The sequence below is a fragment of the Odontomachus brunneus genome, unplaced genomic scaffold (assembly GCF_010583005.1).
Source record: "Odontomachus brunneus isolate Ranch 3 - 2012 unplaced genomic scaffold, Obru_v1 Obru_scaffold_033, whole genome shotgun sequence".
In the NCBI taxonomy this organism is placed as follows: domain Eukaryota; kingdom Metazoa; phylum Arthropoda; class Insecta; order Hymenoptera; family Formicidae; genus Odontomachus; species Odontomachus brunneus.
In genome coordinates this window covers 2,194,526-2,210,673 of record NW_022639483.1, presented here as the reverse complement: position 1 = coordinate 2,210,673, position 16,148 = coordinate 2,194,526, and the positions used below count along the sequence as shown (strand labels likewise).

The following is a 16,148-nucleotide window of genomic DNA, read 5'->3' as shown; positions in this document are numbered from 1 at the left end:
GTTACGGCGATCCTCCGTCTGTGCTGCGCTAAATCGTCAGGTGGGCCGCCAACTATCGTACGAAATGCTTATGTCGATTGATCCGATATGCGTTGCGTGATGACGAGACCACTGACCGATTGCAGGGGAGTAGACAACAAAGTGGTAGGACCTCTCTGGACAGTTATCGATCTCGCGTAATTACGTTCGCGTCGTACGTTACCCCAGCTGTGTCGAATGCATCAAGATTGCAGGCTCGGGAGCAAAAACGATCAACAGGCTGCCTCCTACTATTGCCATATTACGCGGTAGGGAGGTATTTTTCTTTAAAAATGCAAATCTTCCGTCGAGCACGCGCTCATCCATATCTAACGGCGGTATTACCTGTAATATCGTCGCGAGGAAACAAAACGCTCCGCTCGAAACGGAGAGAAACCTCTCCGGCGCAGGAAGCATACAAACCGGAAGCGTAATGCGCGTAGATCGGCAAGAATTTCACGTTACGAAGGCTCTTGTGAGGTGGACTGTTTTCCCGGATAACACGATATCTTTTATTGTGCACAGTGCAACACGACAAAGTGGCAGAGAGAGGACTCGCGTTTGTATCATGAACAACTTTGTGTGTGGATCTTAAAAACAATATTAAACAATTTTGTGTATTAATTTATGCAATTTGTTACTTCATTATTAGAAATAATATAACTTCTGCCTGATTAGTTGTATTATATCATAGTGATTCGTATATATAACAGAAAATAAAAATGGAACATCGAGTCGTTTTCTTATACGTAACACACTGTGAGAAAAATAATCTAAAAAATAATAAATATCTATTCGATGGGTACTAACAGTATATTTACTTAAATCTAAATTCTTTTAGATAGAATAAACAATTGCTTTCATGAAAAGCTAAGGTTTTCTTAAGACTTTAAGAAAACATATATTTTCTTATTTGAAACACATTTTATATTAGTATAAGTAAATACGCTGTTAATATACCTACCAAATAGATATAATTTTTAGATATTTTTTCTCTCAATATACAAATATAAGTGTAATGTATTTAGTGCAGCAACTTTTCCTAGAGAATGTTAGGTAAACGACGATAATTGTGAGACAAACACGAGACGCTAGACTTACCGGAGTGTAGATAACGGCGTATACAATACCAACTTTCGCTGCATGTGGAATAACGTACAGAAATAGGCTTGTGTAGACTAGAAGCTTGGAGGGTGACGATTGCTCGACTTCAAAGGGGATTTTCAGCTCGAGAGGAAGTTGTAACGACATGTTATTGCGTTTCTCCATTAGATTCAGAATACGCGTCCCGTACTTCCATCCCTTCCTTCTAAAAGAGATATAGTGTTGCGGATGACACATTGATGCTCGATATTATATCGGAGCAAAAATGTGAGATATTGGTTCTGGTCATGACGCATAAGTGTCGATCGACATTACGCCGCACTAACGCCAATCATGATCCATCGGCACCAGAATTTTGTGACATGCTGCATTGTATAACTTAATCCAATTGCGGCTATGTCAAGCGCAGAGTGCGTCAAAATTTTGTAGAAAAATGTGACTAGCTATTATAACTCTTGAGAACGAAAAAAGTCTTAGTATGTGTCGTATTTGTTAATCAATCGTCCTCATAATATTCAGCTTCTCATATTTTACAAGCTGTGCTTTTGTATGAATTTTTGTATATTCTATCGATAAATTAGAAAGAGAAAAGAAGCTACAAACGTTGTGTTGCGCAATCTCCCCACATACTTTCTTCCACTAATAACGCGATGCTACAAAAAAAGAAGCGAACAACCTCCCCGCGTTCTCTACACATCCTGAAGACCATTTAATGCACGGAAACACGGCTGAACTATCGCAATTACGCATTAGACATTCAAATCGATCAAACTCGTATTGTACCCGCGGTTGCAAGACCCTTGTAAGGAAATAAATAAAGGAGAAAACATCGAAACATTGTATCTCTTCTACACTGAGGATGCATAACATAATAATGCGTAACTTTCTACCATATTTCAGAGCTCCACATTCTACCCAGTGTATACCTGAACGAAGTATCAAAGGTGAAAAAATCAGAAACGCGGCTAGAGATGTACTGAGAAGCCTAGTTGCAGATGCAGGCAACGGACAATCGCATACACGCTATCTACATAATGTTATCTACATAATGTTATCTACATAAACGCTATAAATACACTTCAGATTGCCGATGACAGCGACAAATACGTTGGACACAATGTAAGACTATATACATTATTTTCCGTAGGTAAAATATTTTAATATAGTAAGTATTTATACAATATAATAACAAAATACTAAAAAAGCGTTTATTGTTTTGTATTAAAAATAAGGTGGTGTAATCTGTGATCTTTGATTACACTTTGCATCTACATCAAGATTTATACTACGATTATCATACAATTTCAATGGTAATAATTTCTCTAAATCATCCCATAATAATAATAATGCCATTTAACGTTGCCGTACGATAGTTTAATGTGTCATTAATACATCGCATGCAAGACTGACACATATGACGCCGACGCTTTCATGATCTAAAATACGTTCAAACAAATTATTACTTGCAAAGAGGTGCATATATTACATATGTGAACGATACATTCTGCAAGCAAACGCTGAAATTAATTAGGAAAAGTACAAAATATTAGACAGTTATAAATAAAAAATGTCTGTAAGCTTACACTCGTGAAAGCTTCTAATGATAAATTCGTCATTCCTCCAGCCGTAATACTGAGTTGTTTCTGAGATCTCATGATTACGAATAATATGTTTTTACTTTCATTAGACGACATGTTATACCATAAAGATTCATACGCGGCATCAGCGAGTGATCTACTCTGAGAGTAATGTAACAAACATAAATTGAAGTAAAATGTCTTCTTTTATTAAAAAAATTAAATAGTATTTGTAATCTACAAGTATCATAAAACTATTTAAATACCATGGAAAGTAATTATATGTATTATAAAATCTTGTATGATAATTAGCTTGAACGAAATATGGAAGTGAAGAAAAACTTCCATCTTCGTTTAGCAGTTAGTATGAACTTATCAATTAATATATGAAAATACATGCATTTTTCCCAATATATATGTAGCAAAAACGTTTTCAACAAAGAATTATCCTAAATAAACTTTTACGGTTAATAATTAGTTATTAACTTAGGTTGGTGAAAAGATAACTTATACTTGACTACTTTTATATATTCACTAACCTTAAAGCTAAGATATTCTCCGGCAAAGCAAAAGACAAAAATTTCCAACATTATGGCGCTGTATGCAAACACGGCTTTCACCAGGGCGATGCCAGTATCATTATGAATAGACTGTTTCATTGAACGATCAGATAAATTAAATGAATTACGATATCGATCATCGCGGACAGATACACAGATACTCACTGACATGACGAGAAGACCTAGGGGGCAGATAACCAAGGTATTCCAAAAAACTTGCATCAAAGCCATAAAGGAAAAGAGTTTGTCCAGATTTTCGGAAAATGCAATAACTTTATGGTGCCTCTCGATCAACATTCCTATTGCATATTCAGCAGATTTGCAATGGGCTATTTTCTCAGAGATGGTTCTAAACTCTTGACTTACGATATCGATTTGTCCGCTTGCATGAAGTACCTAAAATACATTTAAGTATCCGCAAAGATTTAAAGAAGAAAACGCGAAAAATATCTCCGCTAAAGGAAGTACAAAAAAAAAAGCAGAACGTAATATACTTCATATGTATATCGAATAATCGATTATTCAAATTTAAAAATCTACTGACACGTGACCAATAACTATTTATATTTTCAGATTTTTAGCTTTTACTGCTTGAAACAAAAAATTTATAAATCAGATTCGACGGCAAATAAAACTATATTAGTCTCCTCATATAAATATTTGAAATGTGAACTTTTGAAATGTGTGTCGGCCCATTACAGAATTTTGCGAGACATACCAGAGTAAAGATCAGCGCGTTCAGAATAGCAACCGAGTACGTATTTAACATGACATGCGCAAACAAGATGACGACTAGCAGCTCGTAGATGGGCGATTGCTCGGCCTCAAAGGGGAACAGTATCTTGATGGGAAACGGTCGTGAGGTGTTATTGTCACTCTCTGTCAGGTATATGATACCAATTGCATAATCGCCCAGGAGGTAAAACACCCCAGCGACCGCGTTGAAGCTCACCAAAGCGTTCGAGCAAAAATGCGAGATACTAGCTTTCGTCATCATCACTTGCAAATACCGATCGACGTTCACGCACTCGCGCCAATCAGTGTCCATAGCGGCCAGTATCTCGCGCACCACGCTGCAATGTATCGCTTTAATCGGATTCAGGTACTTCGTGCGATATCACCCTTACGCGAAATGGCACACCGTTGTCTGTACTAATATTTAGACACTGTGATTATTAAGTTATGTCTATTATTGGACGAACGGTACACATTGAGAACGATATACACTGAGAAACTGTACGTCGGCCTCCTCGAACGCGGATACGAATCGGAGGAACTCAATATCGCTTTATCTAACACGATACCTTACCGAAAATTCGTCCAAAGCGTCATCAGTTTCATAACGGTCAAGCTGTAATCTAACGCCACTGGCAAGCCGTCCACGAGATTCTGCAGCTCGCCAGGCTTGCAGTACGCGAATACGTACAAGTACTGAAAGTACTGCACGATCAATATGCTCGACATGTAAATCAACCGGATAATATTAGTGTATGGCATGTCCGGCCATAAACCGAGAAATTGAAGACCGATCTTCAAGGATGGACTGATTGTGCTCATGACTACAATCTCTCAATGGTCTCGCGAGAAGACGCGAGAAAATGAAAGTCGAAACGTGCACGTCACTCTCGTGTATGACAAACTGAGAGAACACCGACCGATTCTCCAAGTGCATCCCCACGTGTTGCGTCCCCACTCCGGTCAGCTTCGATCAATCGTTATTATGCGTTGCGTGGTATGACAGTAAGTCGAGATAAAGCTCATTATCCTCACAGACATCCTATAATGTCATCGACGTTCTGAATAATGTCTTCTGGCCGCGCATCGAGAAAAAAGTTACACGTATGTCTTCTCAAGAGAGGTGGTCGGTGTTCTTTTCCACAACTTGCCCCCACGACAATGTGTAATGTCGTGGACAAGAAATGAGTGATCTTCCCGTTTTTTTCTATGTGCACCCAAGACCATTTAGCGTATGGTGAAGCAATTGTAATTCTGCATTAGTTATTCTAACCGCACGGAACTAAATTATACGCGCAACCACGTCTTAAATCTTGAAAAAAATAGATGAAGGGAGAATATTATTTCTCCTTTGTGCTAGGAGCGAACGAATAATGGCGAGTAATTTTCATAAATGCTACTAAGAAAAACGTTCTCCGCAGTGCGCTTATGAAATAGTATCAAAAAAAGAAATCCGAATTGTGGATATAGATGGAAGTTTAGTGCAGACATAGGCATCGTAAAGATACTACTTTGAGTTGCGTGGAAATGCACAAACTTCCCGACGAAGGTTCAATGCTAGATAGGCTGGATATGCTGTAAGAACACATTAGTTTTTCTAAGTAAAATATTTAATATATAATATAGTAACAGAGCACCAAGAAAGTGTTCATTATATTAAATATAAATCGAAACAATTTAACACCTGAAGTGCCCGATTAAACTCTTGCATCTACATCAAAATTTAGCCTACGATTATCGTATAATCTTGTCGATAACAATTTCACTAATTTTCTGCCTACTAATAAAGTCGTTTAGGATTAACGTTGTCGTACGGTAGCTTTGAGTGTATCAGTACATCGCGTACAAGACCGACACGTATGACGCCGACGTTTTCATGATCTAAAATACGTAATAACCAATTATTATACGCAAGGAGGTGCATATACTCTATATGTAAACGATACATTTTGCAAGTAAGCACTGCAATTAATTAGAAATAGTACAAAATATTAAATAGTTATAGTTAAATAGTTATTGAATCAAGAAAAATCTGCAAGCTTACACTCGCGTAAACTTCTAACGATAAATTCGCCATTCCTCCGGCCGTGATACTCAGCTGTTTTTGAGATCTCATGATGACGAATAATATACTTTTACTCACATTAGACGACATGTTGTACCATAAAGAATCATACGCGGCATCAGCCAGTAATCTACTCTGAGAACAACAAACAGAAATAAGAGTAAAATAATATTCTCCCTTTTTTAGAAAAATTAGACAGTTTGCGTATAAGTTTTATAAGAAGTTTTTAATTAGACGTATAAATTTTATAAGAAGTTTTTAATGCAATTGAAAATAACTATACTATAGGGTGTCCGGTAATTGATCGAGCAACCGCCGTGTACGGATAGAACGGGTCAAAATAATCATAGAAGTTATATTTTGAAATTTTCTCAATATTTATTCCGTAATTAATTAAATGTATAAATGAATGAGCTTACAAGAAGCGGTAAGACAGGCTCTGTGTGTAAAAAAAATGGCTTACCTCTTAGCAACGATAGTTGATTTCGCGGCGGAGTAACGTATACATATCGCTTGTTACTCCGCCTCGAAATCAGCTGTTTACTTATCGTTGCTAAGAGGTAAGCCATTTCTTTTATAGACAGAGCCTGTCCTACCGCTTCTCATGAGCTCATTCGTTTATATATTTTAATTAATTACGGAATAAATATTGAGAAAATTTCAAAATGGTATATAACTTTTATGATTATTTTGACCTGTCCTACCTGTACACGGCGGTTGCTCAATTAGCTACCGGACACCCTGTATATACACACATCATATATGAATTCTTACATAATAATTAATCTACAACTTAAACATGGAAATAAAAGAAAATTTCCATTTCAACTTAATAATTAATATGAACTTATCAATTAATATATATGAAGACACGCATTTTTCAAATATGTATGTTACAAAAATGCTTTTAGTCAAAAATTGCCCAAACAATTTAACTACTACGGTCAATAATTAAATTGTTAAATTAGGTTGATGAAAAAGAGAAAAGTTTCTCACTTAACTATTTTGAAATATTCACTAACCTTAAGATTAAGATATTCTCCAGCAAAGCAAAAGATAAAAATTTCCACCATTATAGCACCGCAAGCACATGCGGCTTTCACCATACCGACGCCAGTATCATTATGAATAGACTGTTGCATTCGACGATCACATAAGTTGAATGAATTACGATATCGATCATCGCGCGTTTGCACAGACATTGAGATACTTACCGAAATGACGAGTAGACTCAGGGCACAGATGACTAGGGTATTCCAAAAAATTTGCATCAGAGCCATAAAGGAAAAAAGTTTATCCATATTCTTAGAAAATACGATAACTTTATTGTGTCTCTCGATCAGCATTCCTAATGTATGATCAGAAGATCTGTAATAGGATACTTTCTCGGAAATAGTTCTTAACTGTTGACATAAGATATCGATTTGTCCACTCGCATGAAGTACCTAAAATATACTTAAGTATCTGCAAAGATTTCAAGTATCATGTTTAAAGAACAAAATACGTTCTGGAGAAGATATCCACCAAAAGGGAAAAAGAAAAGCAGAACGTAATATCTTCGACGCGTATATGAATGTAATAGTCGATTATTCAAATTTTTAAAAATTTTCCGACCAGTGATTAGTAATGTTTCATACCTTTATATTAAAATTTGCTTATGGTAGAATTTGTGTCAAACAAAAATTTATTATTTGGATTCGACGACAAGTAAAACTATATTAGTCCTCCTATATGAATACTTTTAGGATATGATTCGTTACAAAATTTTGTGAAACATACCAGAGTAACAATCAACGCGTTCAGAACAGCAATCGTATACGTATTTAACATGACATGTACAAAGAGGAAGACGACTAGCAGTTCGTACATCGGCGATTGCTCGGCCTCGGAGGAATATAGTAACTTCATAGGGAACGGTCGTGAGGTATCATTGTCGCCAAGATGCACCATACCAATCACGTAATCTCCCACAAAGTAGAGTGCTCCCACGAACATGTTGAAACTCATCATGACGTTCGTGCAAAAATGCGAAATGCTAGCTTTTGTCGTCATTACGTGCAAATCCCGCTCGACGCACTTGCGCCAATCGGTGTCCATATGATTTAGCATTTCGCGAACCACGCTGCAATGTATCGATTTAATTGAACAAGGATACTATTCATGTTGGCAGTATCATGTTGCGCGATGGCCTCTTCGAACGCGGAAATAGATCGGAGGAACTGAATATCGTGATATCTTACCGATCATTCGTCCAAAGTGTCACTAGCTTCATTAAAGTCAAACTGTAATCAAAAGCCGGGGGCAAGCCGTCCATGAGGTTCTGCAACTCGCCTGGCTTGCAGTGCGCGAAAACGTATAAATACTGAAAGTACTGCATAATCAGTATGCTTGACATGTAAACCAGCCGGTTAATGGTAGCAAATGGCATGCCCGGCCACGCACCGAGAAACTGAAGACCGACCTTCAGCAACGGACTAATCGTGCTCATGCCTATCGCTTACCAACGATTCCGAGAATACACGGAGGAATTAAAATCGGAGAATGTACGGGACTCCCGTGCATGATAAACTGAGGGAGCACCGTCCAGTTTTTCAGGTGCATCCCCACGTGCTATGTCCCTACTTCGGCGACCTCCGATCAATCGTTATTATGCGTTGCGTGGTATAACAGTAAGTCTCGAGATAAAGCTCATTATCCGCGTGCATCCTGTAATTCCACCAACGTTCTGAATAATGCTTTCCGATCGCGCATTGTAAAAAAATTTACACGTATGTATCTACGGGAGGTGGCCGGTTTTTTCCGTGAATTGCCTCCACAATGTGATGTCGTCGACAAGAAATGAGTGATCTTTGCATTTTAATGCCTATCGAGGATTATTCAACGTACGGTGACCCGGGAAAACAACCGTAATTTTGCATTAGTTATTCTAAACGTACGGAACTGAATTAATACGGGCGACCACAAGTTTTGAAAAACATAAACGAAGAGGAATATTATTTCTCCTTTGCGATAGAAGCAAACGAATAATGACGAATAATTTTCATAAATACTACGGAGAAATGCGTCTTCCGGTGTGCACGTAAGAAGTATCAAGAAAAAAAACTTGAATCGTGTAGGTTATATAGAAGCTTAGTGGAGACACAGGCAACGTAAAGATACCGCCCGAGCTGTGTGGAAGTGCACATACACTTCCCGAAGAAATTCAATTTCCAAAGAAATTCAATGCTAAATACGTTGTAAGACTACATTATATTTCCTAGATAAAATATTTTAATATACAATATAGTAATAAAGTAATAGAAAAGATATTTATTTTATTAAATATAAATATTTATAGATATTTATTGTATTAAATATAAATCGGGATAGTATTACCTACAAATTCTCGATTACATATTGTATCTGCATCAAAATTTAACCTAAGCTTATTTATTATATCACTGATAATTTCTCTAAATTTTCAGCTCATACTAATAGTATTTTTTAAGATTAACACTGCTGTACAATAGTTTTAACTCATATCAGTACATTGCATGCAAGACGGACACATATGACGCCGACGTTTTTATGATCTAAAATATGTTCAAACAAATTATTATTTAAGGAGGTTCATGTACTCTATATGTAAATGATATATTAATCAGAAGAAGTTCGAATTACTAAACAGTTATAGGAGTTATCAAGAGAAGTTTGCAAGCTTACACTCGTGAAAACTTCTAACGATAAATTCGCCATTCCTCCGGCTGTGACACTTAGTTGTTTCTGAGATCTCATAATTACGAATAATATATTTTTACACTCATTAGATGATATGTTGTACCATAAAGAATCATATGCGGCATCAGCGACTGATCTACTCTGAGAGCAATGTAACAAATAGAAATTGAAGTAAAATAGCACTCCCCTTTATTAGAAAAATTAAATATTTGCAGCGTATAAGTTTCATAAAAGTTTTTAATACAATGAGAAATAACTATATATATCACGAATCCTTACATAATAATTAGTGTGCAACTTGAACGAAACAAGGAAGTGAAGGAGCATTACTATTTCAGCTTAATAATTAATACGAACTTATCAATTAATGTATCAAGAAGAATGTATTCTTTCAAATATGTATGTTGTAAAAATTTTTTCAATCGAAAATTGCTCCATATGATTAGACTACTATAGTAATAATTAATTAGCAAACTATGTTGAAAAGATAACAGATAAGATAATGGAAAAAATAAAATGGAATAAATTTACACTTAATTACTTTTAAATATTTACTAACCTTAACACTAAGATATTCTCCGGCGAAACAAAAGATAAAATTTTCCATTATTATGGCGCTGCAAGCAAGTGCGGTTTTCACTAGGCCCATGCCAATATTATTATCAAGAGACTGTGCGATTAAACGAGATATATATTGTCAGCTAAATTGAATAAATTTACGATATCGATTACTGCGCAACTGTACAGAATCTAAGATACTTACTGACATGACGAGGAGACCTAGGGAGCAGATGACTAAAGTATTCCAAAAAACTTGCATTAAAGCCATAAAGGAAAAGAGTTTGTCCACATTTTCGGAAAATGCGATGACTTTATTGTGCCTCTCGATCAACATTCCTATTGCATACTCAGAAGATCGATAATGGGCTATTTTGTCAGAAATATTTTCAAACCCTTGACGTATAATATCGATCTGTCCACTGGCATGAATTACCTAAAATATACTTAAGTATCTGCAAAGATTTCAAGTATTATGTTTAAAAAAGAAAATGCATTCTGGAGAAAATCTCCACCAAAATGGGAAGAAGAAAGCAAAACGTAATATCTTCTTGTATATTAATATAATAGCTGATTAAATAGATTTTAAAAAATTTTCCGACCAGTGATTAGTAATTATCCATATAATTAAATTGAATTTTACTAATAGTAGAATTTGTATAAAATAAAAATTCATTATTTGGATTCGACGGCAAGTAAAACTATATTAGTTCTCTCACGTGTGTATATTTAGAATGTGAGTCACAGAACGTTACAGAATTTTGCAAGACATACCAGAGTACAAATCAGCGCGTTCACAATAACAACCGTATACGTATTTAACATGGCATGTGTAAACAGAATGACGACTAGTAGCTCGTAGATCGGGGATTGCTCGGCCTCGGAGGAATACAGTAACTTTATAGGAAAAGGTCGCGAGGTATCATTGTCGCCTTTGGCCAAATGCACCATACTGATCGCGAAATCCCCCGCAAGATAGACAACTCCAGCGAACATGTAGAATCTCATCATAACATTCGTGCAAAAATGCGAGACGCTAGCTTTCGTCGTCATTACGTGCAAATCCTGCTCGATGCTCAGACATTCGCGCCAGTCAGTGTCCATATGGGCCAATATTTTGCGAACCACTCTGCAATGTGTCACTTTAATCCAATAAAGATATTACTCATGTTGGTATATTATGATGATTATTATGATATTATAATGATGCACGATGGTGCAAAAACTCAAAACGAGTTGAAGGAACTCAACATAATATTGTTTGACACAGTATCTTACCGGTCATTTTTCCAAAGTATTATCAGTTTCATTAATGTCAAAGTGTAATCAAAAGCCGCCGGCAAGCCGTCCACGAGATTTTGCAGCTCACCAGGCTTGCAGTACGTGAATACGTACAAATACTGAAAGTATTGCATGATCACTATGCTCGACATGTAAACCAGCCGGTTAATGGTAGCAAATGGCATGCCCGGCCACGCACCGAGAAACTGAAGACCGACCTTCAGCATCGGACTAATCGTGCTCATGCCTATCGCTTACCAACGATTCCGAGAATACACGGAGGAATTAAAATCGGAGAATGTACGGGACTCCCGTGCATGATAAACTGAAGGAGCACCGTCCAGTTTTTCAGGTGCATCCCCACGTGCTATGTCCCTACTTCGGCGACCTCCGATCAATCGTTATTATGCGTTGCGTGGTATAACAGTAAGTCTCGAGATAAAGCTCATTATCCGCGTGCATCCTGTAATTCCACCAACGTTCTGAATAATGCTTTACGATCGAGCATTGTAAAAAAATTTACACGTATGTATCTACGAGAGGTGGCCGGTTTTTTCCGTGAATTGCCTCCACAATGTGATGTCGTCGACAAGAAATGAGTGATCTTTGCATTTTAATGCCTATCGAGGATTATTCAACGTACGGTGACCCGGAAAAACAACCGTAATTTTGCATTAGTTATTCTAAACGTATGGAACTGAATTAATACGGGCGACCACGAGTCTTGAAAAACATAAACGAAGAGGAATATTATTTCTCCTTTGCTATAGAAGCAAACGAATAATGACGAATAATTTTCATAAATACTACGGAGAAATGCGTCTTCCGGTGTGCACGTAAGAAGTATCAAGGAAAAAAACTTGAATCGTGTGGGTTATATAGAAGCTTAGTGGAGACACAGGCAACGTAAAGATACTGTCCGAGCTGTGTGGAAGTGCACATACACTTCCCGAAGAAATTCAATTTCCAAAGAAATTCAATGCTAAATACGTTGTAAGACTACATTATATTTCCTAGATAAAATATTTTAATATACAATATAGTAATAAAGCAATAGAAAAGATATTTATTTTATTAAATATAAATATTTATAGATATTTATTGCATTAAATATAAATCGGGATAGTATTACCTACAAATTCTCGATTACATATTGTATCTGCATCAAGATTTAGCCTAAGCTTATTTATTATATCACTGATAATTTCTCTAAATTTTCAGCTCATACTAATAGTATTTTTTAAGATTAACACTGCTGTACAATAGTTTTAACTCATATCAGTACATTGCATGCAAGACGGACACATATGACGCCGACGTTTTTATGATCTAAAATATGTTCAAACAAATTATTATTTAAGGAGGTTCATGTACTCTATATGTAAATGATATATTAATCAGAAGAAGTTCGAATTACTAAACAGTTATAGGAGTTATCAAGAGAAGTTTGCAAGCTTACACTCGTGAAAACTTCTAACGATAAATTCGCCATTCCTCCGGCTGTGACACTTAGTTGTTTCTGAGATCTCATAATTACGAATAATATATTTTTACACTCATTAGATGATATGTTGTACCATAAAGAATCATATGCGGCATCAGCGACTGATCTACTCTGAGAGCAATGTAACAAATAGAAATTGAAGTAAAATAGCACTCCCCTTTATTAGAAAAATTAAATATTTGCAGCGTATAAGTTTCATAAAAGTTTTTAATACAATGAGAAATAACTATATATATCACGAATCCTTACATAATAATTAGTGTGCAACTTGAACGAAACAAGGAAGTGAAGGAGCATTACTATTTCAGCTTAATAATTAATACGAACTTATCAATTAATGTATCAAGAAGAATGTATTCTTTCAAATATGTATGTTGTAAAAATTTTTTCAATCGAAAATTGCTCCATATGATTAGACTACTATAGTAATAATTAATTAGCAAACTATGTTGGAAAGATAACAGATAAGATAGTGGAAAAAATAAAATGGAATAAATTTAAACTTAATTACTTTTAAATATTTACTAACCTTAACACTAAGGTATTCTCCGGCGAAACAAAAGATAAAATTTTCCATCATTACGGCGCTGCAAGCAAGTGCGGTTTTCACTATGCCCATGCCAATATTATTATCAAGAGACTGTGCGATTAAACGAGATATATATTGTCAGCTAAATTGAATAAATTTACGATATCGATTACTGCGCAACTGTACAGAATCTAAGATACTTACTGACATGACGAGGAGACCTAGGGAGCAGATGACTAAAGTATTCCAAAAAACTTGCATTAAAGCCATAAAGGAAAAGAGTTTGTCCACATTTTCGGAAAATGCGATGACTTTATTGTGCCTCTCGATCAACATTCCTATTGCATACTCAGAAGATCGATAATGGGCTATTTTGTCAGAAATATTTTCAAACCCTTGACGTATAATATCGATCTGTCCACTGGCATGAAGTACCTAAAATATACTTAAGTATCTGCAAAGATTTCAAGTATTATGTTTAAAAAAGAAAATGCATTCTGGAGAAAATCTCCACCAAAATGGGAAGAAGAAAGCAAAACGTAATATCTTCTTGTATATTAATATAATAGCTGATTAAATAGATTTTAAAAAATTTTCCGACCAGTGATTAGTAATTATCCATATAATTAAATTGAATTTTACTAATAGTAGAATTTGTATAAAATAAAAATTCATTATTTGGATTCGACGGCAAGTAAAACTATATTAGTTCTCTCATGTGTGTATATTTAGAATGTGAGTCACAGAACGTTACAGAATTTTGCAAGACATACCAGAGTACAAATCAGCGCGTTCACAATAACAACTGTATACGTATTTAACATGACATGTGTAAACAGAATGACGACTAGTAGCTCGTAGATCGGGGATTGCTCGGCCTCGGAGGAATACAGTAACTTTATAGGAAAAGGTCGCGAGGTATCATTGTCGCCTTTGGCCAAATGCACCATACTGATCGCGAAATCCCCCGCAAGATAGACAACTCCAGCGAACATGTAGAATCTCATCATAACATTCGTGCAAAAATGCGAGACGCTAGCTTTCGTCGTCATTACGTGCAAATCCTGCTCGATGCTCAGACATTCGCGCCAGTCAGTGTCCATATGGGCCAATATTGTGCGAACCACTCTGCAATGTGTAACTTTAATCCAATAAAGATATTACTCATGTTGGTATATTATGATGATTATTATGATATTATAATGATGCACGATGGTGCAAAAACGCAAAACGAGTTGAAGGAACTCAACATCATATTGTTTGACACAGTATCTTACCGGTCATTCTTCCAAAGTGCTATCAGTTTCATTAATGTCAAAGTGTAATCAAAAGCCGCCGGCAAGCCGTCCACGAGATTTTGCAGCTGACCAGGCTTGCAGTACGTGAATACGTACAAATACTGAAAGTATTGCATGATCACTATGCTCGACATAAAAATCAGCCGGATAATAATTGCGAATGGCATATCCGGCCACGCACCGAGGAACTGAAGACCGATTTTCAACGATGGACTAATCGTGCTCATGACTAATACCTGTCAACTATCTAGAGGACACGCAGAGACAGAAAAATCGGAGCATACACGGGGCTCTCGTGTGTAGTAAATTGAAAGAGTATCATCCTCCGAGTGCACTGTCCTCCAAGTGCACCCCCACGTATTACGACCCTACTCAGGTAACTTTCGATCAATCGTTATTATGTGCTGCGGGGTATAACAGAAGGTCGAGATAAACTTCATTATCTACGTGGACTTCCTGTAATTTCGCCATCGCTCTGAACAATGCCACCTGATCGGGCGTCGAAAAAAAAATTACGCGTGTGTCTCTGCGAAAAGTTCTCGGTTGATTTCCGCAAATTACTTTCACGACAATGTGCTATCGTCGACAAGAAAAAGTGATCTTCGCATTTTCTATGCGCACTGAAGATTATTCGTAAGCGTACTCAGAGGAGCGATTATAATGCGGGGCATTAGTTATTCTAAGTGAACGGATCTGAATTACATGCGTGACGAGACTTGAAAGAAATAAGCGAAAGGAAGACATTGTGTCTGCCATTCTAAAGATGAATAACGAATAATGACGAGTAATTTTCATAAATGCGAAAAGTATGTTCCAGTCTGTATGTATGAAGTATCAAAGGAAAACCTGAGTCGTATAGGTATACATAGTAGTATAGTAGGTATACATAGTAGGTATACTTAGTGGAGATATTTGCAGTGTAAAAAAGCTATTTGAGCAGTTTGGAAACACATATACGCTTCCCAAAGAATATTAAATGCTAAACACGTTGGATATGACGCAAAACTACATTATATTTTCTAGTTAAAATATTTTAATACACAATATGATAACAAACTAGGAATAAAGTATTTATTTTAATTAATATAAGCAGCGATAAGGTGTAACCTACAAGTTTTTGGTTACATTATATATATATATATATATATATATATATATATATATATATATATATATATATATATATATATATATATATATAT

The 16,148-nt window shown here is 36.0% G+C and overlaps 4 protein-coding genes across 4 annotated transcripts; all 4 read right to left on the bottom strand.

Annotated features, from left to right (window-relative positions):
• Window positions 1-198: 198 nt before the first annotated feature.
• On the bottom strand, window positions 199-4,816 carry LOC116843530 (odorant receptor 22c-like). Its single transcript, XM_032813994.1, has 8 exons — window positions 4,569-4,816; window positions 3,978-4,332; window positions 3,425-3,655; window positions 3,239-3,349; window positions 2,706-2,861; window positions 2,049-2,107; window positions 1,120-1,327; window positions 199-363 (listed from the first exon to the last, which is right to left on the bottom strand). Exons 1-8 carry the CDS (start codon window positions 4,814-4,816, stop codon window positions 199-201), a joined length of 1,533 nt encoding a protein of 510 aa, XP_032669885.1.
• Window positions 4,817-5,771: 955 nt separating this feature from the next.
• Window positions 5,772-8,547, bottom strand: LOC116843529 (odorant receptor 22c-like). The gene is made up of 6 exons (XM_032813993.1): window positions 8,300-8,547; window positions 7,839-8,181; window positions 7,274-7,504; window positions 7,082-7,192; window positions 6,039-6,194; window positions 5,772-5,875 (listed from the first exon to the last, which is right to left on the bottom strand). The coding sequence occupies exons 1-6, from the start codon at window positions 8,545-8,547 to the stop codon at window positions 5,825-5,827; spliced, it is 1,140 nt and encodes a 379-aa protein (XP_032669884.1). The 3' UTR covers window positions 5,772-5,824.
• Window positions 8,548-9,472: 925 nt separating this feature from the next.
• On the bottom strand, window positions 9,473-11,860 carry LOC116843528 (odorant receptor 22c-like). Its single transcript, XM_032813991.1, has 6 exons — window positions 11,613-11,860; window positions 11,109-11,463; window positions 10,540-10,770; window positions 10,336-10,446; window positions 9,762-9,917; window positions 9,473-9,631 (listed from the first exon to the last, which is right to left on the bottom strand). The coding sequence occupies exons 1-6, from the start codon at window positions 11,858-11,860 to the stop codon at window positions 9,581-9,583; spliced, it is 1,152 nt and encodes a 383-aa protein (XP_032669882.1). The 3' UTR covers window positions 9,473-9,580.
• Window positions 11,861-12,854: 994 nt separating this feature from the next.
• On the bottom strand, window positions 12,855-15,417 carry LOC116843527 (odorant receptor 22c-like). Its single transcript, XM_032813990.1, has 7 exons — window positions 15,394-15,417; window positions 14,926-15,182; window positions 14,422-14,776; window positions 13,853-14,083; window positions 13,649-13,759; window positions 13,075-13,230; window positions 12,855-12,944 (listed from the first exon to the last, which is right to left on the bottom strand). The coding sequence occupies exons 1-7, from the start codon at window positions 15,415-15,417 to the stop codon at window positions 12,894-12,896; spliced, it is 1,185 nt and encodes a 394-aa protein (XP_032669881.1). The 3' UTR covers window positions 12,855-12,893.
• Between the last annotated feature and the right edge of the window lie 731 nt (window positions 15,418-16,148).